Source organism: Bos indicus x Bos taurus, chromosome X (assembly GCF_003369695.1).
Source record: "Bos indicus x Bos taurus breed Angus x Brahman F1 hybrid chromosome X, Bos_hybrid_MaternalHap_v2.0, whole genome shotgun sequence".
In the NCBI taxonomy this organism is placed as follows: domain Eukaryota; kingdom Metazoa; phylum Chordata; class Mammalia; order Artiodactyla; family Bovidae; genus Bos; species Bos indicus x Bos taurus.
In genome coordinates this window covers 86,852,705-86,875,378 of record NC_040105.1, presented here as the reverse complement: position 1 = coordinate 86,875,378, position 22,674 = coordinate 86,852,705, and the positions used below count along the sequence as shown (strand labels likewise).

At 43.5% G+C, this 22,674-nt stretch overlaps 1 protein-coding gene across 1 annotated transcript in view; it reads right to left on the bottom strand.

Moving 5' to 3' along the window:
• GUCY2F (guanylate cyclase 2F, retinal) overlaps window positions 1-22,674 on the bottom strand; it is a 150,198-nt gene that overhangs the window by 45,189 nt on the left and 82,335 nt on the right. The window contains exons 12-17 of the mRNA XM_027535057.1: window positions 20,937-21,085; window positions 17,821-17,984; window positions 16,842-17,034; window positions 12,408-12,582; window positions 8,378-8,476; window positions 5,168-5,262 (exon numbers count right to left, since the gene is read on the bottom strand). Coding sequence (XP_027390858.1) covers window positions 5,168-5,262; window positions 8,378-8,476; window positions 12,408-12,582; window positions 16,842-17,034; window positions 17,821-17,984; window positions 20,937-21,085 — 875 coding nt within the window. The remainder of the gene's footprint in view (window positions 1-5,167; window positions 5,263-8,377; window positions 8,477-12,407; window positions 12,583-16,841; window positions 17,035-17,820; window positions 17,985-20,936; window positions 21,086-22,674) is intronic.

Here is a 22,674-nt window from a genome sequence, read left to right as displayed (position 1 = left end):
CCAACTCATTAATCTGAAATATGGTCTCACTCTCAGCAGATCTTATTTGGAATAGTTCTAAATTGCTTAACTTAGAAATTCCAATTAGGTTTGCCCCTTTAAATATCAAATCCATTATTCTCTATTTTGTATCACATGTATTCATCCCTTAACAATCATAACAACAACCATAATAATTATTAGCATATTTAATTGGAGAATCTCAAAACTTTTCACAAATATTTGGTTCAAGACTGAGCGAGCCCTCTATGAGGAAGAGAACACCACAACAGCCCAAACTCCCTGAACAGACAGCCAACCCACCCTAAGCTCACATAATTGAACTATTTGGGACCAGAAGAAGTGAGCAACTTGAAAATATGCTCATATCACTCATTCTTAAATTTATTTCACCCTCATAGTGCCTGGGCTGAAAATACAGAGATGGATCTGTCCTCAAGGAGCTCACAGTATAGTTAAATAAAAACAACTATCAGGCCACGTCTTGGGCCCTAAACAGAAGCCCAACTCTTCTGCCTTTTAAGCAGTTTCTTTTCCTCACAGAATCTAGCTCAGCATCTCATATAGAATAGGTGCTCAATAAACAGAGACTATTCCATTCGCTGGCACTCTAATCCCTCGGGTATTTGGAATACTCATGGTGTCATTGGACCTCGCTTTGGTAAAACATACTCTCAAAACTTGACCCCAAGCCCCAGCCATAGTCTACTGTTTTTCTTGAGCTCTAGAAGCTATCAGGACAGCATGCCAATACCCAAGGGAACTTTTGCAGATGCCAGGACTGTGCAGATATTTGGGTGAGTCCTGGGACATGCTGGGATGCCAAAACTAATGGTTGCAAAATAGAATGGGAGTGTTATGGACTCAGGCAAGCTTCCAAATCAAAGAATATGCTGGGGAGTTCCAAGGGTGCTCTGAGGTTTTGGAGGCCATCCAGGAGAATTCTTAGAATCCTAGCTCTCTGTTTACCCACCCTACTCTAAAATCCTGCTGAAAGGAGAGAGAGAGATTGGGGAAACAAGTAAGCAACAACTAAAGCCTAAAGCGAACTCTTTGACTCAGCATCAATCCCTAGGCAGTCCCAGAGATCTCCCAAATAATAGCACCTTCCTTTGGCCCGACACTTTAAAGACATCTCCTGTCTTATTTAATCCTCATAAAAACTCTGGAAAACAGGTTTATTATTAACTTCATTCTGCAAATGGGGCCCTTGTTTATGATTATAAAATGACTTGGCATAGGTGGGACTTTGATCCCAACTCTGCTAGACTATAAACTTTATTTATTTTTTACTATGATTTTCTATATTTTATTGAGGTGGAATTAACACATAACATAGTGAAGAACAGGGAAGCCAAATGTGCTGCAGTCCATGGGGTCACAAAGAGCGACTGAGCGACTGAACAACAAACAATTATGTTAGTTTCAGGATCACAACAATAAGTCTAGTTAACACGTAGACTCCAAAGTTTAAATGTTCTTCCCTCTCCACTGTATAGCTTTTCCCACACACTGGAGTCAAGGGGCAGGTCTAGCGACCAAAAAGCAACTGTTGGTAATTTTAAAGCTTGTGATTAATGAGCTTCCTGATAACCACAGGTCAGAAGAGGCCTCTATGTTGAGAAATGGAAGCACGGGGAAGATGAAGTTACTTGTTCAATGTCACACACTGAGTCATCGATGGGACAAGAATTACAGACCAGACCTTCTGACCATCATGACTCTGTCAGTGCAACTTCATTACTTCTTAGCTCAATTGCTGGTGTGTAAATGTCCACCTCTGGCAAAGACAACAGAAACCACCTGAGAACAACCATTTGGGAAAATCTTTTTAGAATGTAAATCTACCTGAGACACCCTGGCAAAAGCATGTGATAAGCCTAGACATATACAAAGTCTCAGCAAGGAGCTTCAAACTTGTCAGAAAAATGATAAGTGAAGCAGAACTCATTCATGTAAGAGAAGAGGTAATAAGATGATTTATCACCAGGCTACTTGGAGAAAAATACTGCAAAAAAACAGAAATAGCCAGTTAAGCACTGATGATTTTTGTGCCAGTGTGGTAGCTCAGCTGGTAAAGAATCTGCCTGCAAGGCAGGAGACCCTGGTTTGATTCCTGGGTCAGAAATATCCCCTGGAGAAGTGATAGGCTACCCACTCCAGTATTCCTAGGCTTCCCTGGTGGCTCAGACAATTAAGAATCTGCCTGCAATGTGGGAGACCTGGGTTCGATCTCTGAGTTGGGAGGATCCCCTGGAGGAGGGCATGGCAACCCACTCCAGTATTCTTGCCTGGAGAATCCCCATGGACAGAGGATCCTACAGTTCATGGGGTCGCAAAGAGTTGGACACAACTGAGCAACTAAGCACAATACAAGAGGGGGTTGGAGTGGACAGTGGGACAACTTCCTAGACAGCATGAGCTTCTCATCTCTCAATGTGTCTTCTAAGCTTCCTTATTTTGGTGTCTCTCTTTGTACCCCTCACCCACCCAATTACTCAACTGCTCTGTGTTTTCTTCTCTCAGCCAATCCAACCCACATCTTTGATCCCACTAAGAGAAACAACGTAAAGCGTCATCACTCCAATGGAGAGGGGATGGGGTTGGCGGGGGAGAGTGTTGTTGATGATGGATCCAAGCCTTGAGCTTAAGAGAAGAGGCTCTGATGGAGGAATTTTAAGCATCAGCCAGCTGGAAGGAGAGGATGTTTTTGGCCATCAACTTTGAAATCATACCTGGCTCCCCATCAAATGTGGTCCTTCTGAGCCATGTACTAGAGCAATTCATGCTTTCCAGCAGCACAGAGTGGATGAGGGGTGGAAATGTTGAAACAGAGTTTCTGAAGTATGCTGAAATATATTGCATATCCTCAAGGGACAAGGAATCCTCTGTCCCCCAGTCCCTACTAGGTGATAGTCAATATCTTTCCCTGGTGGGGAGGTGGAGGCTCAGAGACAGAAAATATCTCCCCTCTTCTTCCTTCCTTCCTTTGGGTCTTACTTCCCATCCTTATCTTTCTTCTCACTGGCCCTTCCTTTCCCCTGGGGCACTCTCACTTCTTCTCTCTCAGTATCTCCCTCTCAATCTCTCTTCCTCAGGAAGCCCCTGATAACCCAATAACCAAGGCCTGATGTGGCTGGCCTTAGGGGGCAGCCTCTCGCTGCCTCTTCCTCCACATTCCCTGGGATAGGGGAAACTATGAAGTTGCAAAGGGCCCTTTTGAAGTAGTCCTGCTTTTGTCTATGAACCACCCAAAGTTGTGATTACTCCTAACCAGTATGGGGGGAGGCGATAAAAATTGGCGGGGGGGAGGCGGTGAAGGCATATTTTCCTTTTCAGTTGCATAAAGTGGCACCTCTTCAGTCCTTAAGTTCTCTCTTAAATGAGGGAATTTGTGTCTAGTAACATAGGGAGGCAAGCACTTCAGGAAACCAAGCCACCTTTGTCCTCCTCTGCCGAGAAATGACCAAATATATAGAGGGATCACAAAAGCCTTGGGTGACTTGATTAATTTCCCATGTAATATCGCCACCCCATCATATCTTTGTGTTCTCTGCAGAGGTGGGAAAGAAACCTCTGTCCCCTAATAAGTGATCCATTCCCCCTGCTAGAAGACATTAAGGAAGGGACAATCTAGGATTAGCCATAGAAGGAACTAACTGATCAACTATAATCAGGCCTTTCAATCTTTGACTTCTGAAATTCCTTTATATGTAAATTGCAACTATCTAGGGAAGGCATACCACTGACAGAAACAAATTACGCATCACTCAGTGCCCAGATTTTGCTTTGCCGGAGATTTGGGCTTCCTTGATGGCTCAGACAGTAAAGAATCTGCCTGCAATGAGGGAGACCTGGGTTCGATCCCTGGGTTGGGAAGATCCCCTGGGAGGAAGGAATGGCAACCCACTCCAGTATTCTTGCCTGGAGAATCCCCATGGACAGAGGAGCCTGGTAGGCTATAGTCCCTGGGGTCACAAAGAGTCAGACATGACTGAGCAACTAAACACAGAGAATAATCACTGAGAAAACAATTTTCATGCACAATGGTAACATAGAAAGACTACTAGGGCTTCCCTGGTAGCTCAGTGGAAAAGAATTTGCCTGCCAGTGCAGGAGACATGGGTTCGATCTCTGGTCTGGGAAGATCCCACAAGCAGAAGGGCAACTAAGGCCATGTACCACAACTATTGAGCCTGTGTTCTAGAGCTGGGGAGCCTCAACTACTGACCCCACATGCCCTAGACCCCATGCTACACAAGAGGAGCCACTGAAATGAAAAGCCCACATGCTGCAATGAAGAGTAGCCCCAACTCGCCACAACTAGAGAAAGTGACAAAGACCTAGCACAGACAAAAATAAATAAATAAACATTGTTATTAATGAAGGAGAAGTCAGGCTTCCTGGGTTATGGCTTGACTCTGCCTATCAATTGACTATGTAACCCTGATCAAATTATTTTACCATTTTGGGCCTTGGCTCTTCGTCTGAAATTTGAAGGAGTTAAATGATCAAATCTCTAGAGTCTCTTACAGTTGGGACCACCTGGGGCCCTAGGGCCATCCAGAGGAAGATGAAAAGAATCCAGTGGAAATGGTGAAAAAGAAAAAGAGATATTAGTCTAATCCTGAATCCTAGATCAAGTGATAGTCCTCACAAAGAAAAGGTGCTGTTTGTCTTTCATCAGAACTGGCTTCATTCTTCTTGGTCCTTGGGGAAATAGATAAAGCTTCTCTGTACACAGGGGATCAATGTTGTGGATGAAAAATGCAAAAGGAGGGCCACCAAGCCAATGGACAGAAAATCCAAACTCTCCAGTAGTGTAGTTTATTGAACAACACCTGGCACTGCCAGATATTAAATGAGATGGAAGTTAGACAATGTAAATAATACTGCAAAATTCTGGGCAATTTTTTAAGAGAGAAAAATGCAACTCACAGTCTGAAAAATGCAGAGGGAATTTTAACGATACTTCTCACTGCAGCCATATTTTAAAGAGATGAAAACTGAGGCAAAGGGAATGATCTTTGCAGAACCACACATGGAATTGAGAATTCTGCCTGAATTACAGCTCTGACACCCAGATAAACTCTTTCAGCAGACCATGACCTCTCCAGAAGCAGGTGTGTCCAAGTGGTTTGACTCAGAAAACAAAAGGACATTATACCTTGAGCTCTGTTCTTCCTCGAAGCTCCACTTCATAGCCTTCACCCAGGGTTCGAAGAATTGTCACTGTGCTATGACTGACATGAATGCGATAAGCTGTAAAAGCAAGAGAGGCATGACTTTGGGTCCTTTCAGGTAAAATCAGTGAGAGGATATTAATGTCATAAATGCTCCCACTTCTAAATGGACGAGACCCTAAGCAAATTCCCTGAGAGAGAGTACGCTTTAGTTAGGGTTTCACAGGAGGAGGTAAGGGGAAGGAATGGTCTTCCTCACCAGGCCCAAATAAAGCATTAGCTATAGCACCTATCAGCCTCCTAGACACTATCTCAGATTAAAGACCATGCAATAGAAATGATTGAGATGAAGAAAACAGCAACCACTACTTGCCCTCAGCTGAAACGTTACCTCCTCTGAGGGGAGTTACAGTCTCACAGGCTGCTGCTGGGGCTGAACCCTCAAGGTTGGCATATCATACTTAAGAGACAAAAGGGTATCTTTTCCATACACATCCATCCAACTACCTTTCAACACTGCTGTACTTAAAATGAGACATCACTGAGAAATGTCCCAAGACCTCTGCCAACATTGTGTGGTGACTACATCCATAGCTGTCTTTTTGGCAGATGCCTCTAGCTGTGTACACACATGAATGAATGATTTTCCAACTAATACCAACTTAGGATAAGAGACTGGGGAACTATGACTACAACGTCTATTCAGAAATTAAGTGTAATTCTTTGGTGAAGAGCAATCATTTAACTGAGGTAGGATCCTTAACTGTCCTGAAAACTGTCTTCCCATGAAGTAAGATCTTGTTCAGGCTGAGTAGTCAATAAAAGTCCAAGACAGTTCAACACACACCTGAGATAAGTATTGAGGCTGGCCAAAAAGTTCGTTCAGGTCTTTGCATAAGATCTAGTGGAAAACTTTTCGGCTAACGTAATAATTCTTTTTCTTTCATTTATTATTTTTTGTTGGAATATAATTGATTTACAATGTTCCCAATAATTCTTTTATAATCTGAGTACAATCCGAGTAGCATGGCATGAGTGAAAAGAACCGCAAGAAATTTCTGCTGTCTTCTTCAATGACTTTCCTTCTCTTGACAGCTCAGTATTGTCATTTGTGTCTTCATCACTACTTCATGGCCATCCCCAAACCTCCACTCCAAATGGTTCTTAAAAGTCACCCAGTGTGTCCCTAGCTAGCACTATGTGTGACATTCCACTAGCATCTAGTCATGAGGGAATATCTCAATAGAATAATCCTACTGATGGGGAACACACAGTTCAACACAGAAAGATAGCTGATTCCAACCACCATCCAGTCATGTGGCAAGGAAGATCACTCCAGGGCTGGGTCACTACTCACTTCCATTTCAGAATCAGTAGATTCAACTGAGCATAAAAGAGGTGTTGATGAAACTGATTTTTTTTTTTTAAATAGACCTATGATGCGTCCTAATCTCATATCCAACACGAACTTAGAAGCTACCTCTTTACAGGTCTTCAGTCAGGAGTAGCACTTAATGTCATGTTTCAGTCACAGTCATTAGCTTCCAGAAAAGCACTCTAACCAGTTTCTGTAGTACAGGGACTACATATGTATACTTCTCTATATCCCTCACAATGCCTTCCTTACAGAGTCAGTGCTTCATATACATCTGCTGTGCATGATTCATTCCATTTTCTACTTCCCATCTCATCACTGGACAAGGTGCTGACTGAATCTGAAAATCTACTTTCCACTCTCAGCTCTGTATTTCCAACATGAAATGTGTGGAGCTTCCCTAGTGCAGACCAGAGTATGACTTCACTGTTCTACAGGCTTACATCAGTCCAGCGTACTGTGCCAGTTTCACTTCCTCCTGGGTTGCACTTCCAGAGCAAAGTTACATGCATGCAGCAGTTCCTGGATGACTACTCCCATGGCCTCTGCCATGTCTGCGACATTTGAAGACTTTGCCAGATGTCAGAAAATTTATTCTGACAACAGCTTCTAAGTTCCGTGCTGCCTCTTTTATCATGGCTGCACGGGCTAGATTGACTAAGACTGGACCTATTGTACAAGTCTGTTTCGGCACATGAGTGATGAGACGTGGGGTCAGACAGGGCACCACCCACTGTGATATAGGCTACCGTATCATCAGGGACTAGGTTGCATACACTGCTGAAGTTTGAGAAGAGCTTGTCTTGCTTAGTAGCTGTCAGAGCCAGGGCTGCTAAGGGCTTAAGTGATTTTTTCTAATATGTAATCCATGAAAACTGTATATAAAATCTATTGTTGTCTCTGTTTTTTTATACTAGCTTGAATAAATCACTTTGTCTAACTATGATATAGGTAAAGCACATTGTGATTCTGACATTGCCTTAGGAGTGATAGGAAATAAACAAGAAAGTGTTGCCAGCCACAGACAAATGGCATAATGGTTTGTATAGTTTTCTTCTCAAAGCAATGGGGGAGAAATGGCATCTTTGATACCGTACCTGGTTTGATAGAAGCTAAGAGTTTTATATACAGGCAAGTTGAAATTATTTCAGAATTCTAAGCTCCTCAGATTGAAGCATTATTGCTAGCTAAATTGAGGCTGCTTTGATGAAGCCAGAACTCCTGGGGTCCTAACTAGTTCAAAAGAGGACTAAAGCAGGAAACATCAGCTGGTTGGGAGGTAGTTGACTCTGGGTGTGTCTCTACAAACTAGTTGAAAAAACAATGTTGATGTATGGCAAAACCAATACAATATTGTAAAGTAATTAGCCTCCAATTAAAATAAATAAATTTAAATTAAAAATTAAAAAAAAAAACTCAACATTCAGAAAACTAAAAAAAAAAAAAATGTCATTGCCTTTCCTGTTTCTTTTTTCAATATGATGCCCACAAACCCACCAGGCTGGCCAATTTTTTCCTTTACCCAAAGGATTTTGTTGTTGTTGTTTTGATCAAATTTCTGGCTGTTTCAGTGTCACCTAGCTACAGCTTAATTTCTAAAACAAGAAAGGTACATGCTCAGTCCAACATCACCCCCTACTGGTTTGCCATTAGAGACAAAAACCTGTGTGTTACATCCCCTTAAGATTCTCAAATTACCTTTTAATAATTCTTTGAAACATTCAAACATCTCTCTGCTTTGTTTCCCCTCTCTTGAGGAAGAATCACTTTCCCAGTAGCAGGAGATTACCATCCCATTCATCCCTCTAGAGGTACTCACGTAACCCTGTTGATTCCATCCGAGAAGCTGTGTTCACAGTATCTCCAAACAAGCAGTATCTGGGCATAGTGAGGCCCACCACTCCAGCAACAACCGGCCCTATAGAGGAACACAGGTAATCAGGATTATAGTCAACAGGTATGACTCCAATGCTAATAGAGGGACACTGCCAAGGGAATGAATGTAGCTACATCAAAGAATAAAGTTGCCAGTAAATAGCTCTGGGACTCTGAAGGAAGTCTTTTGGTGAGTAATGCATTCTTTGCCCTACAAGAAAACAAATTTATGACAATGCAGAAATGATTACCCTTCTGATTGATGCCTTTGTTCCAAGTAACAGTTACACCCAAGATGCTTATATCTGTCAGTAGGGACAACCAAGCATTAAACCCAATCAGGAAAGCCTGGGCAGGGATTCAGGATCCAAGCATGTTTGTTTCAAGGGAAAAATGTGAGTCTTTATTGTGCCTTAGGGTTGGAAGGAGGTATCCAGGGGGCTATCTGTCTCCCAAATTGTGTCTATAAAGAGAATTATTGCTAAGACAGTTGGAAAATCTGAAAAGAAGTATAGTTGACATTCAATCATTTGTGTTAGGAGCATGGAAAGTGAAAAGTGAAGTCACTCAGTCGTGTCCGACTCTGCGACCCCGTGGACTGCAGCCTACCAAGCTCCTCCATCCATGGGATTCTTCAGGCAAGAATACTGGAGTGGGTTGCCATTTCCTTCTCCAGAAGGGTAGTATATACAGATAATCTGAGAATATTTTCTATTTGCCCTAAGAATGGTTTTTGCTTTTACATTTTAATACAACCATGCTAAGTGTTCAGAGAATGAACATTACTTGAAAGAAATTTCAGCAACCATACTGAAAATCTAGTTCAAAAAGATCTAGAAATGTCTCCAACTTCACCTTTCTGGTCTCTGTTCTAAGTGAAAATTGTTCAGCATTATCTTTTTGCTGTTTCCTGAGTTAGAGAAGGCTTCCCTGGTCGCTCAGATGGTAAAGAATCTGCTTGCAATTCGAGAGACCTGGGTTGGGAAGATCCCCTGGAGGAGGGCATGGCAACTCACTCCAGTATTCTTGCCTGGAGAATCCACATGGACAGAGGAGCCTGGTGGGCTAAGTCCATGGGGTCCCATAGAGTCGGACACAACTGAGCAACTAAGCATGCACACACAAAATAATTATTTTTGCTCTAAAAAATTCCTTCTGAACATTCATTTGTAAGAATAAAAGTTAAAAAGAAAACTACAAAAGTTATGTTTCGTATTATAATTCATGTCTCACCCATTAAGAAGCATTCACTGAGCACCGAACTAGGCACCAAGGGGAATAAAAAAGAAATGTATCATATAGCCTCAGTTCTGTAGGAATTTAGAGCTTAATTGAAGAGAGGAGACTACCAAACCAGAAGCAATTAAGCAACAATCCAAGACAATATATGGTTGAGGCAAGATAAATGGTACAGGCAGAAGTGCTCTAATAGTTTAGAATATAGGAGAGGGGTTGCTTATTAAGGCTTGGTTCAGTCCAAAAAGATCCAATGGAGAAGGTAGGATTTGATTTAGATCTTGATGAGTGAGTTGGATTTGAGTAGGAGAAAAGGGACAAAAATCAAAGGTTTGTGGTTGGGCTCGAGTTTGGAATTTTGGGAAGCTCTTATAGAAAGCAGTCTGCTTAGTTCAGGTGCCTGGGGAGAAACTAGAGACAAGATTGGCTATTGGGTTGTACAAGATGGTGGACCTTGAACCACTAGAGAATTTTGAGCAGGGAATTACATAATGAAATTTCTTTTTCTTTTTTTCTCGCATCAGTGTATAGAATGCACTGAAAGGGGAGAAAGTAAAACCAGGGAAAACAGTTAAGTGACTATTACAGTAACTCAAGCACAAAGTTGTAAGTACTGGAAAGGAGGTGATGATAGAGGGCAAAAAGGAGTAATAAAAGAGAGACATTAGGGAAGGAGAACCAACAGACATGTTGACTGGCTGATTGACAACCATGAGAAAATTAGCATGTGGGCCTGGGAACTTATGCTGGTTTGTGGGAAAAGATGACTTGAAGTTTTAGAAATGCAAGATTTGAAGTAATGGTAAATCATCCAAGAAGAGTTGTGCCAAGGGGAGTTGTTGATGTGAAACTGAAGCAGCAATGAGAGACGAAGGCTCCTGTTTAAAAGAAAAGTAATGAAAATCACCTATATGCTAAGCATTTGGGATATAAACATGAGTAAGATCTGGTGCCTGCCATCAAGGAGCTTATAGTATAATAAGCTAGCAAGCAAAGACAGATTGTGATGATAACTATGAAAAGGATGGACAGAAAGAAGCAAGAGTGGAAGCAAGAAGATACTATGGCAGTGATCCAGGCAAGAGATGCTGGTGGCCTAGACTTGAGTAGTGAGAGACAAGAAGAGACAAGACAGAATCAAGAAATATTGAAAAGGTAAAATGGAAATATTGAATGTAAATATTGAAAAGGTAAGACTTAGTAATTGGCTAAATGGTGAAGATCAGGGTGAGGGCAGAGTCAAGGAGGATGACTCTCAAGACGAACTGGAATAACTAGGTGAATGGTAGTGACACCAACTTAAATAGAAAATAAATACAGGAAGAAGAGATCATTTATATGGGTAGAAAGTCACTCTGTTTTGGATGTGTTGGTCTGATGTCTGTGTGGAACATTCAAATGGAAATGTCAGCAGTAAGTCTGATATACAGGGCTGAAGCTTAAGGAAGAAGACAGGTGTTGAAGTTGTAGAGTTGCAAGTCATCAGTACACAAGTGGTAGTTAAACCACAGATATGGATGAGATCACCCAGAAGAGCACAGTAGGGGAGAGAAACAGTGGATGAAGGACAGAACCCTGGAGCATATCAATATAGATAAAGACAGAAGGCTTTCCAGGTGGCACAGTGGTAAAGAATCTGCCTGCCAATGCAGAAGTACAAAGGATGCAGGTTGGATCCCTGGATGCAGAAGATCCCCTGGAGAAGGAAATGGCAACCCAGTCCAGTATTCTTGTCTGGAATATTCCATGGACAGAGGAGCCTGGCGGGCTACAGTCCTGGGGTTGCAAAGAGTCGGACACAACTGAGCATGCACACAGACAAAGACAGATGAGATTATCAGACAATGGTAGAAAATGAAAGCCAGTTTGGAGTGAGTTGAGAAATGAATTTGAGGTTAGGACATACAGAGAGCAAGGAGATCACAGCTCGGAGCTTTGCAGAAAATATGGGAGCAGTTAGAGAGCAGGGATTGCTAAGGGAGCCAGTAAATGAAATGGACAAGAAGCATTCAGAGAGTGAGGAGCAGGTCATAAAAGCTAATTGTGGTGGTGGGGGGGGGTGCTGAATTGTCAAGAATACCAAGTGCTGCAGAGATAGGGGCAGACTAGGACTGGGAAAAGTGATGAGGGCTGAAGCCAGATGGCAAAGGGGCTAAAGAGGGAGTGGACAGTGAAGAAATGGTGTGATAAACGTCAATCATCCTTCTACAAAATTTGGTAGGAAAGGGATGAAAATGATGGGAGAAAAGGGGGCTAGAAGAGCAAAGATAAACAGGAGGTGAGTAGAAGCTAGTAGATGAGAGACCTGAGTAGATACCTGGGAATGTATAAAGACAGATGGAAAGGGTACAATGAGGGGCATCCTGAAGATGTTCAAGCAAGTGAGGAGGAAGGTGGGAGAATAAATACTCCAGGAGTTGAGACTTCAACGAATTAAAGGAACGATCCTTTAAATACTACATATGCAGGCTGGTCTTGTATCATAAACACAGAGATGTTGGCTCTAACAAGAAAGGTGGACTGGAAGGGTTTGGCACTTAGAACAAGAGCTGTTGCCCACTGGGGTAGGGCAGGTGCTGGAAGGAGAGGAAATGGGGAGATGAAAAGGAATGATGCAGCACTAGACACCTAGATAATCCAGCTGCCAATAATCAGGGAAGAGCGACCCTCTTCCTTCTGTTTCCAGCCTTCCCTTGAAGTGCGTAATGTTTTCTCCCACTTTAGCTGCTGGTTGTTACCTGAGTGCAGGCCTATTCGAATCCGGACCGGCACCTCTGGCATGTGCCGCATCTTGAAGGTACCCACAGAGCTGAGGATGTCTAGGGACATGTTTGCAATCTCAGCTGCATGCCTCATACCATTCCTCTTTGGGAGGCCTGAGGCCACCATGTAAGCATCTCCAATAGTCTCTACCTGGAAATCAGGGGAAATAGAATTAGCACGTAAATAATGTGTGTGTCTCTGTGTGTGTGTGTGTGTGTGAGCATGCATATATGAGTGTACGTGTGACCTTTCATACAGTTAAAGGGTATGATGGACGCTAAGTGTTCTTCTTGTAAAGTGAGGAAGTCAGAAAGAGACTCTCAGTGTTTCACAGGCCTGGCTGCACAGTAGAATCACTTAAGAAACTTCATTTTAAAACATATTGATGTTTAAGTCTTACACCCATAGATTCTACAGTTACTTCTCAGGTTCCTGTCTGGCCCTAGTGAACTATCTGGCTCCAAATAATTCCTGGGGCAAGGGAAAGGGGAAATTTATGGGACTGTCCATGGATATTCATTGGGGAGCACCCTTGGAGAAGGTGCTTTCCCAGAAAGCATTTCTCTAGACCATTTGGGATCAAAGAGCTAGGGTAGCTTTAAGGCAAATATAGGGAAAAGGAAAGGAAGGAAGTGAAACAGTCTGTTCCTTCTGCTTTACCTTGCTAATATGACAGTTTTGCAGCTTCCTCGGGTGTGAGAACTGTCTTCTCCCACCAGCTCCCTGTCCTAGCACTACCTCTCTAAGGAACAGCAGTACTAGCCCTCCACTGCTTTGCAGGTGGCAGTTAGAGCTGGACACCCGTGAATAAAGGTGACTCTGTGATCCTCATCTTCCCCACAGAAGTGTATCCACTCTTTCTAGTGACTAGTAAGGTGAAGCTTTGCAAGTAAATCCAAAAGATAAGTAAGCTGAAGGGACGTCTATGAAATGTGCCAGTCAGACTCTGCTAGTACAAGTTTCCATTCAGTTAAAACTTTATATTCTCCTAGATTCCCTTAAAAACTAGGAATAAAACTACCATATGACCCAGCAATCCCACTACTAAGCATATACCCTGAGGAAAACAAAACTGAAAAAGACACATGTACCCCAGTGTTCACTGCAGCACTATTTACAATAGCTAGAACATGGAAGCAACCTAGATGCCCATCGACAGATGAGTGGATAAAGAAGCTATGGTACACATATACAATGGACTATTACTCAGTCATAAAAAGGAACACGTTTAAGTCAGTTCTAGTAAGGCGGATCAACCTAGAGCCTATTGCACAGAGTGAAGTAAGTCAGAAAGAAAAACAAATATCATATCTTGACATATATATCTATGGAATCTAGAAAGAAGGCACTGATGAGCCTATTTGCAGGGCAGCAATGGAGACGCAGGCATAGAGAACAGACTTGTGGACACACGGCGGGCAGGAGAGGGTGGGGCAAATGGAGAGAGCAACATGGAAACATACACACTAACATATGGCAAATAGATAGCCAATGGGAATTTGCTGTATGACTCAGGGAACTTAACCCAGGGTTCTTTAACAACCTAGAGGGGTGGGATGGGGTGGGAGGTGGGAGGGAGGTTCAAGAGGGAGGGGACATAAGTATACTTATGGCTGATTCATGTTGATGTGTGGCAGAAACCAACACAATATTGTAAAGCAATTATCCTGTAATTAAAATGAATAATTTTTCTTAAATGGCCCCAAAAATCTATGTTCTCCTAAATAACTGCACTCACAGGGCGCCATGGTTAAGAGCATGAAACTCTGAAGTCACACAGCCTTGTTTAGAATCCCACATGCACATTTTACAAACTGTGTGGCCGTAGTCACATAACTTTTCCACTCTGTGCTTTAGTATCCTTATCTGTAAAATAGGGATAATGAGAGCACCCACCTCATAGAGTGTTTTAAGGACAAAATAACTTAATAAATGTCAAAGCAATTAAAACCTGCCTGGGGGATGATAAGTGCCAGCCATTACCATCATCATCATCACCATCATCATCATCATAGCCAAACTGACATGTCTTGAAATAAACCATAGGACTGTGCCTATGACTCAGTTCCAGATAAAATTTAGTACTTGGCAATAGGCTCCACATTATGACTTTCTATAGTGATCTTTTGCACCTATGGGGCTTTGTACCTCAGGATACTTCCATTCAGGGCCTCTCTTACCTGATACAATTTGAGAAAAGGATTCCTGCTCTCAGATAAATAAGCATGCCTGTTCACACAGAAGAAGGCAATGGTACAATGCAAATACTATATGTACGGGAGGGAGAAACTCACTGGCTGGCTATTATCATTGACTGGTGGTTGATCCTTCAGCTTTACCGAGTCAGTCACCCAGGAGACCCCACGGATATGGATGAGAAAATTAGAAGGACAGGGAACATGGGTGCTTCTTGGCCTTGGTGTGACACTGATGTGGGGAATATGGGTTGCATAAACCAGAATAAGGACACAGAAAGGGTAGATGAGGCATAGAAAAGGTCTGGTTAAGATGGGGTGGTAGTAGGAACTGAAACTGAGAACAAATCACCAACTTCATGATTCTGCAGCAGCCTTCTCATTCCACTTCAGATTATCAAGTGCCAGGGGAGGTGATTCCAATTTTATAGGTAAAGAAAATGAAAACACAAACGGATTTGGTGATCCGCCACTGGTTCAATTTTTATTTCCTCTGTACTGTGTTGTTTTTATTAAAAAGGACTGAATACTTAGATGTAATTTTTGGATTCATATAGCCCTACCCTGTCCTGAAAACAGCCTGCTACCTTCGTATTGCAGCCATGAAGTATCAAAATACCTAACAGCCTCATTCCCAAGACCCCCAACAGTTGTCTGAACAATATCAGCTGGATTGATTAAACTCGTGGCTGTGTTACTGCCCACACTGAATCATCTTTGATTTTAATTTCAACTGAATTAGCTTTCAGTGATTTGTTTTTCTCTTCAAGCTGCTTGAATTCAACAAGACGGGTAGTCTGATTCCATGGATTTTTCCTGCACCATGGTTTCCATGTGTGCTTCTTGATTAGTTTGCAGCTTCTGCTGATTGACAGGCATGATGCCTGTTTCTGAGCCCTATTTAGGCAGCTTGGCCTAGCCCTGAGGCTCTCTACTTAACCTGAAAGAGCCCTGTCTAATCTGAGATAGACACACTGCCCTGTGTGTGATTTGAGAATTGGAACCTTTCAGGCTACTGTGAAGGATCCAATGAATGGAGCTACTCATTCTCCAGCTTCAGCTGGTTTCCTGGGACAGAGGAGCTGTCTAAAGTGTGGGATGCCTGGGGCATCTTTTTCCATCACTAAAACAAATTTCGATGTTGCAGACAACATGGACATGTTCCTACACTGCTATGAGATTTTTAGTCATTTTTCTGCCTAGAGACAGGGCAACACATACAATCAAGGGGAAAGAAGCATGGCACCGAAATGAGTGAATATAGTCATCTGTTCTCCACTCATCTTCTGCCACCTTTGATAGAAAGAGTGGAAAGTGACATGCTGGAGGGATCAGGGCAAGTGGGAGCAGCAGGTTGCTGCTGCTGATAAATCGCTTCAGTCGTGTCCAACTCTGTGTGACCCCAGAGACGGCAGCCCACCAGGCTCCACCGTCCCTGGGATTCTCCAGGCAAGAACACTGGAGTGGGTTGCCATTTCCTTCTCCAATGCATGAAAGTGAAAAGTGAAAGTGAAGTCGTTCAGTCTTGTCCGACTCTTAGCGACCTCATGGACTGTAGCCCACCAGGCTCCTCCTTCCATGGGATTTTCTAGGCAAGAGTACTGGAATGGGGTGCCATTGCCTTCTCTGGGGAGCAGCAGGTTACAACCTCACAATTAGTCACTTCTTGAGACCTCAGACCACTAGGTGGGCTTTAGGTTACTCTGTAGCAATCCCAGAGAGCCTCAGGTCCAAAGTCGAGTTTCCTCCTGTATAAAAACAGTACCTAAAGGAGGGAACCAAATTTTAACACCATGTATTATATACACACAAATTTTCCCAAGATGAACTTAGTCATCAACTATGGGCCAAACACTATCACTTCTGTATGCCCTTCCGTGCCTGCCCTGTGGGTACTTGGAAACTGAAGAACAATAATACTTTTTGGTCTCAACCTCTTCTTAGTCCCAGTTCTAGAAAACAGCTCAAAAGAAATCTGACCAGCAATCTCTTGCCATGTTGAGCTTGTTATTTTGAAAAATGTGACATTATATGAATTTTATTTGGCCTTCGTTTTCAAAGGGAGACCAATGGAAGTGGTATACTATTTAAATTTTAATTCCTAAATAACAGCATTTGATACAATTGCATCCTTCCTTCAATTTTGGAGTACACACAGGTGGGCCTCATATCAAAATTGCTCTCTGGAACATATTGTCTTGCTAAGTGACGTACCTTGTAGACATCATGACTGCCAATGATGGCATCAAAGAGGGTGTACAGGTCATTGAGAAGATCCACCACCTCAATGGGCTCACTCATGGCTGAGATGGTAGTGAAGCCCACAATGTCGCTGAAGTACAAGGTGACCAAGTCAAAGCCCTCCGGTTCGACTGTGCAGCCCTTTTTGAGAGATTCAGCAACTGATCTGAAAAGCAGACACAGACATTCCTCAGAGGACACAGGCTTCCCTCCAGGCCACATCTGCTAGAACACAATTTCTCCAAAATTCACTGCCATGTAGGTAAGAAGGAAGAAAATGTCACTGGGATGCAAACACTCATTCTTTTGTTTATTTTACAAACAGATATTGAGTGCTTACAATGTGCCAGGCAATGTGCCAGGTGCTGGAATACATCATTGAGCAGAGTCCTGGTTTGTTCCTTTGTGGACTTTTTCCAACTCTCTATCCTTCTTTCTCTGCTTCCCCCGACCCACCCACTCCACCCTACCTGGGGGCACAAAATGTTCCCAGGAGGTTGCCTTTGCAGGAAACTAACTTCCCTGATTATCTCCTAGCAGATCATGATAAGGGGACTTGAAAAATTTGGAAACGGTAGCAACACATAAGGCTCTCACTCTAAGGAAGGAAAAGCCTAGAAAAACAACCCAGCTACTTCCCTCTAGGAGCTCAAAAAAACTGTCTCCTTTTAATTGGTCAACTTCCAGGCAAAGTCATGAAGTGACAAATAGAAAAACCAAGGCATCAAAAATGTAAATGACTAGCATGATCCACAAGAAGTGGAAAATTAGGAAGTGTGCTCTGCTCCCTGGGTTTTCCAATTCTTTGATTTGAAGGTGTGACTCAAACCTACTGGGAGTAGAGAGGGTACAGGACACAGGGAGGGAGCAGTTAGCTGATGAGCACTTTTTTTTTCTATTTTTAATAGAACACAGTTACAAGCATTCACACTCCTCAGGTGTTCACACATACGGTGGGAGCATCTGTGTTAGGAGCTTTTCCGTTTTCTGTTTTTCAATTTCCAGCTCTTCAGTTCGCTCCTGGATCAAATCTTCCAAGTTGCTAGAATATTGCTCTAGCATCCGAAGCATAGAGTCAATAATATTAGTCTTCTTCCCTTTATTGAAAGTTTTAAACTGGAAGTAAAGCAGAAAGAGAGCCAGAGAATCCTTACTCCTTAAGCTTAGAGGTGGTGGAGCAAGACCCTTTATCACCCTTCCTCTAAAACGCCAGGGCAAGAGAGGTAAAGCCAGGTATAAATAGGGAAAGTCACTTCTCACTCTTTTCATCCTGGCCCATTCACAAGGCTCTTTTTCCCTGAGTAGTTCTTCCGCTACCCTTCTGGTTCTTTCAAGTCTAAGCAAAGGTGCTCTCTGGTCAGTATCCTTCAGTTCTGAGATGCTAACACTTTGAAGCAGTAGCCACTTCAAAAGCAAGAGGATTTGGTCTGGAGCTCAGGCTAGTCGTGAAGTGGGATAAGAGAAAGAGGAGGGCTCTTTCACTCTTCTAGATCATCAACCTACAAAACTATACTTGTCTTCTAATGCCACCATGTTACCAGTTCTTGGTCAGCTGGAGGTTCCCTGACCTCTTAAATGTGACCCAAGATATACATTTTTTTTTCTATATTTGTTAGTCGCCCAGTCATGTTTGACTCTTTGTGATCCCATGGATTGTAGCCCTGCAGGCTCCTCTGTCTATGGAATTCTCCAGGCAAGAAGGCTGGAGTGGGTTGCCATTTCCTTCTCGAGGGGATCTTCCCGACCCAGGGATCGATCCCAGGGCTCCTGCATTGCAGGCAGATTCCTTACCATCTGAGCCACCAGGAAAGCCTGGTAAGATCTACATGGTAAGATCTATCCTTATTTCTTACCATGGGGCCCAAGAATAACGGTGTCTCCTAACACTTGGCCTTCATGTCCGGGTCATGTAGAAATTCAACTGGTCTTGCCCCTGATCCTTTAGAGGTGGCTGCATGCCACAGATCTGCAATATGCCCTCCCTGGACCCTGTTCATCTACAGGGACAAGGAGCTTGTCATAACATTGGTTCAGTTCAGTCACTCAATCGTGTCTGACTCTTTGCAATCCCATGGACTGCAGCACATCAGGCTTCCCTGTCCATCACCAACTCCTGGAGCTTGCTCAAATTCACATCCATTGAGTGGGTGAGGCCATCCAACCATCTCATCCTCTGTCATCCCCTTCTCCTCCTGCCTTCAATCTTCATGAAGGGTAGCCCCTTCTTACTGCTATAAAAGCAGGCAAAAGGCTGGGTTGACACCAAGAGAAGACTGGTGGTAATTCTGCTCAACAAATACCTAGGAATCTGTCCCAATGAACCCTTTTATACACATAAGGGTTCACACGTGTTCTACATAGCACTCAATGCCCCAAGGCTAACACTGTGAGCTTCCTTCTGAGCCTGGTCTGCATCTACCTGTCCACCGAGGTCCTGTTGGTAATCACAGGAGCCAACTCAGATGCTTTGGTGCTCAGATGCTCAGTAGTGTCTGACTCCGTGTGACCCCATGGACTGTAGTGCGCCAGGCTCCTCTGTCCATGGGATTCTCCAGGCAGGAAGACTGGAGTGGGTTGCTGTGCCCCCCTACAGGGGATCTTTCCAAGTCCCCTATTGCCTAACCCAGGGAGCCTCCTCCTCTTCCCATTTCAGTTGGTTTAGCTGCAGGGATTGGGGAGGCATTTCAGTGAGGGCAGCCCCAAGCCATCCTGTTTGAAAGTCATATGATGTGCACTCCTTCTATCTATCATCGGCCTTTCTGCTGCCTTCTGAAATAACATCTCTAGCATCAACACCAGGGTGAATGCTTTTCTTCCTGCCTCATGGTAAGTTTTCAGAAATTTGACCTCCATAGTTCTGTGCCTTTTCCCTACTACTATTGAACACCTGTTTGAGTGTCCTCAAGAGACTCAGTCAGGCTAATGGAGGCATTCTGAGACGGGGACATGGATGACTTAATATTCAGAGCCCCCCAGGCTTTCAATCCAAGTCTTTCTGTTTTCCACCTCAGATACCTGCCACTCACTGAGCATCTCAGTGCGGTACACCACCCAGGTTCAAAAGCCTCTCCGCCGCTGCTGACACAGCACTCCCTCAGTTTCGGTATCCTTTCATTTGAACAAAGCCCTCAAGTGCATGCTCTGACATAGGAACCGCACCCTAGCAGGGCTCCCTTAGCAGGGCTCTCTCTCCGCTCCTCATTTTCCCTGTTGAATCCTGAATGCTAGGGAGTCAAGCTCTTTAGAAACTCAGTATCTTAAGGAGGGAACTTATCACTTTTCATGTACTTTATTGCCTCAAGTAGGGCTTCCCAGGTGGCTAAATGGTAAAGAATTCGCCTGCCAATGCAGGAGACACAGGCTTGATCCCTGCATAGGTCCCCTGGAGAAACAAATGGCAACCCACTCCAGTATTCTTGACTGGGAAATTCCATGGACAGAGGAGCCTGGCAGGTGACAGTCCATGGGGTCGCAAAGAGTCAGACATGACTGAGCACACAGGGCTTATTGCCTCAAGTAGTTCCCTAGGAACCAAAGGAATCTCCTGCTTTTGTACTCCATATTTGCACTTCCTTCCATCTTGAAAACCCTTTCAAACTCCTCATATTTTTCCATACCCTCCAAAAACAATCTGGCTTCACTTAAACGAGATACACATCAGAGTTCTCTGGAGTTTCCAAAGCAAACAGGGCTCTATGAGGGTCCCCATTTATTCCAGGATCCACCTACTCCTTCTACTAATGGTCTCAATGACATTGCCTTGCAAATGCTTAGTGGTTCAAGCTCATCTTTGAAAGGTCAGTTAGGTCAGATTGTGGATGGTATGGAGCAGAGGTTCAGATATAGGAGAGACCAAAACGAATCCTAATTCTCTTGGGGGATGTACTGGAGATGATCCAGCACCAAAGGGCCTTCAAATAGCCAGTTCCGTGCTTCATCCCCATGATGAATGCCTTCTTCTCTTGCGAGAGGGTCCTTCCACAGTATAATGAGAACCCAAGAAGTTCGTTTTGGTAGGCTGGCTTCAGGATGGCTTCTGGGCAGTGCTAAGCTTCACAGAGTCCTTACCTGGTTAAATATTTCATCAAATGTTGGTCGTTGTTCTGCAGCCTCAGCCCAGCACTGCTTCATCAGCTGGAGACATTCTGGGGGTGCATGCTCAGGAGGAACCACTGGTCTGTACACTGGAGGAGGCTTCTTAATTCTTTCTATGATTTCTGTTAGGAAGCAAAAAAAAAAATGGTCTACAAATTGGGAAAGTACCGAGATTTGGTAAAGATAATTGAGTTTTAAACAAGAATGACATTGGGCAAGAGAAACCACAAAAAGGCCATCTATTTCACTTTCTCCTTAGGTGGCCTGAATATAAATTATATCTGAGCAAAGGCTATATCAATCAGTTGAGAAAGGGAGTGAGAAACTATTAATAATTAACTGAGGTATTTGGTATCATTTAAGCAGGCTTCCCTGGTGGCTCAGTGATAAAGAATCTGCCTGCCAATGCAGGAGATGCAGGTTTGATCCCTGGGTCGGGAAGATCCCTTGGAGGAGGAAATGGCAACTCATTCCAGTATTTTTGCCTGGGATAGCCCATGGACATAGGGCCCTGGTGGCCTACATTCCATGGGGTCGCAAAGACATGACTTAATGACTAAACAACAACAAAAATCATTTAAGCACAGCTTTGTTCTGCTTCTGCTATATATTATTTATGTTTTTATTGAGATATACTTGATTTACAATGTTGTGTTAATTTCTGGTATATATCATAATTATATATGAAAGTGTTAGTCCCTCAGTTGTCTGACTCTTTGTGACCCCATGGACTGTAGCCCACCAGACTCCTCTGTCCATGGAATTCTTCAGGCAAGATACTGGAGTGGGTTGCCATTCCCTTCTCCAGGGTATCTTCCTGACACATGGATCAAATCCACAGAGATCAAATCTCCTGCACTGGCAGGCAGATTCTTTACCACTGAGCTGCCAGGGAAGCCTGTGCTATACAGTAGGACCTTGTTATTTATCCATTGCTTCAATGATCTGGCTCCTTTCACCCACCCCCAAATATCTAAGCCTTTCAATCCCCACAGTAGACCCAATGAGCCCCCACTGAAGGCCCAGGTTATGGGCCCTGCCTGGTCTCTAGGGGAAGGGAATTAAGATCACCATTAAATCATTCAGGGCCTCATTGGGATCCTCCTGGCTGCTAGCACTTGACTTCCACTCTGAGTGGAACATTTACTATGTATCAGACTTTGCATGGTCTCTCTGCTTCCAGCCTAGCCTTCTCCAAACCATTCTGAAAACATGAATTTGGCCATGTCGTTTTTTTGCTTGAAATCTCTTTATGGATTTTTATTACCCACAGAATAAAATCCAAGCCCTGACTATCTCTTCAGCTCATTTCTTATCCCTAGTCCCCTCTTCACACCCTTGACTCTCACATCCTCATCATGAACCAAACCTTGCTGGCACCACCAGCGTGTCTTTCCTACCTTTGCCTTGGCTAAAACCCTCCAGCAGTATGGCTTTATACTACATAAGAAGTATCACCTAGTCTTCATGAAAGAATTTCAGTTGTTGCCTCTGCTCCTTGTAACATGACACCTTCTGCTCTGCTAACTCAGGCTGGCCCATATGGTGATGGTTTCTCCTTCGTATCTCTCACCCTGGCCCCAGTGCAATAAATTCCACGGAAACTGACCCTATGAAGTGCAACTTCCCCACCCAACTCACTAGTACAGGGAGTCTCTTTCTCAGAATACCATCAAGTTCCCTTGTCCCTGTGTCAGAATACTGACAAGTG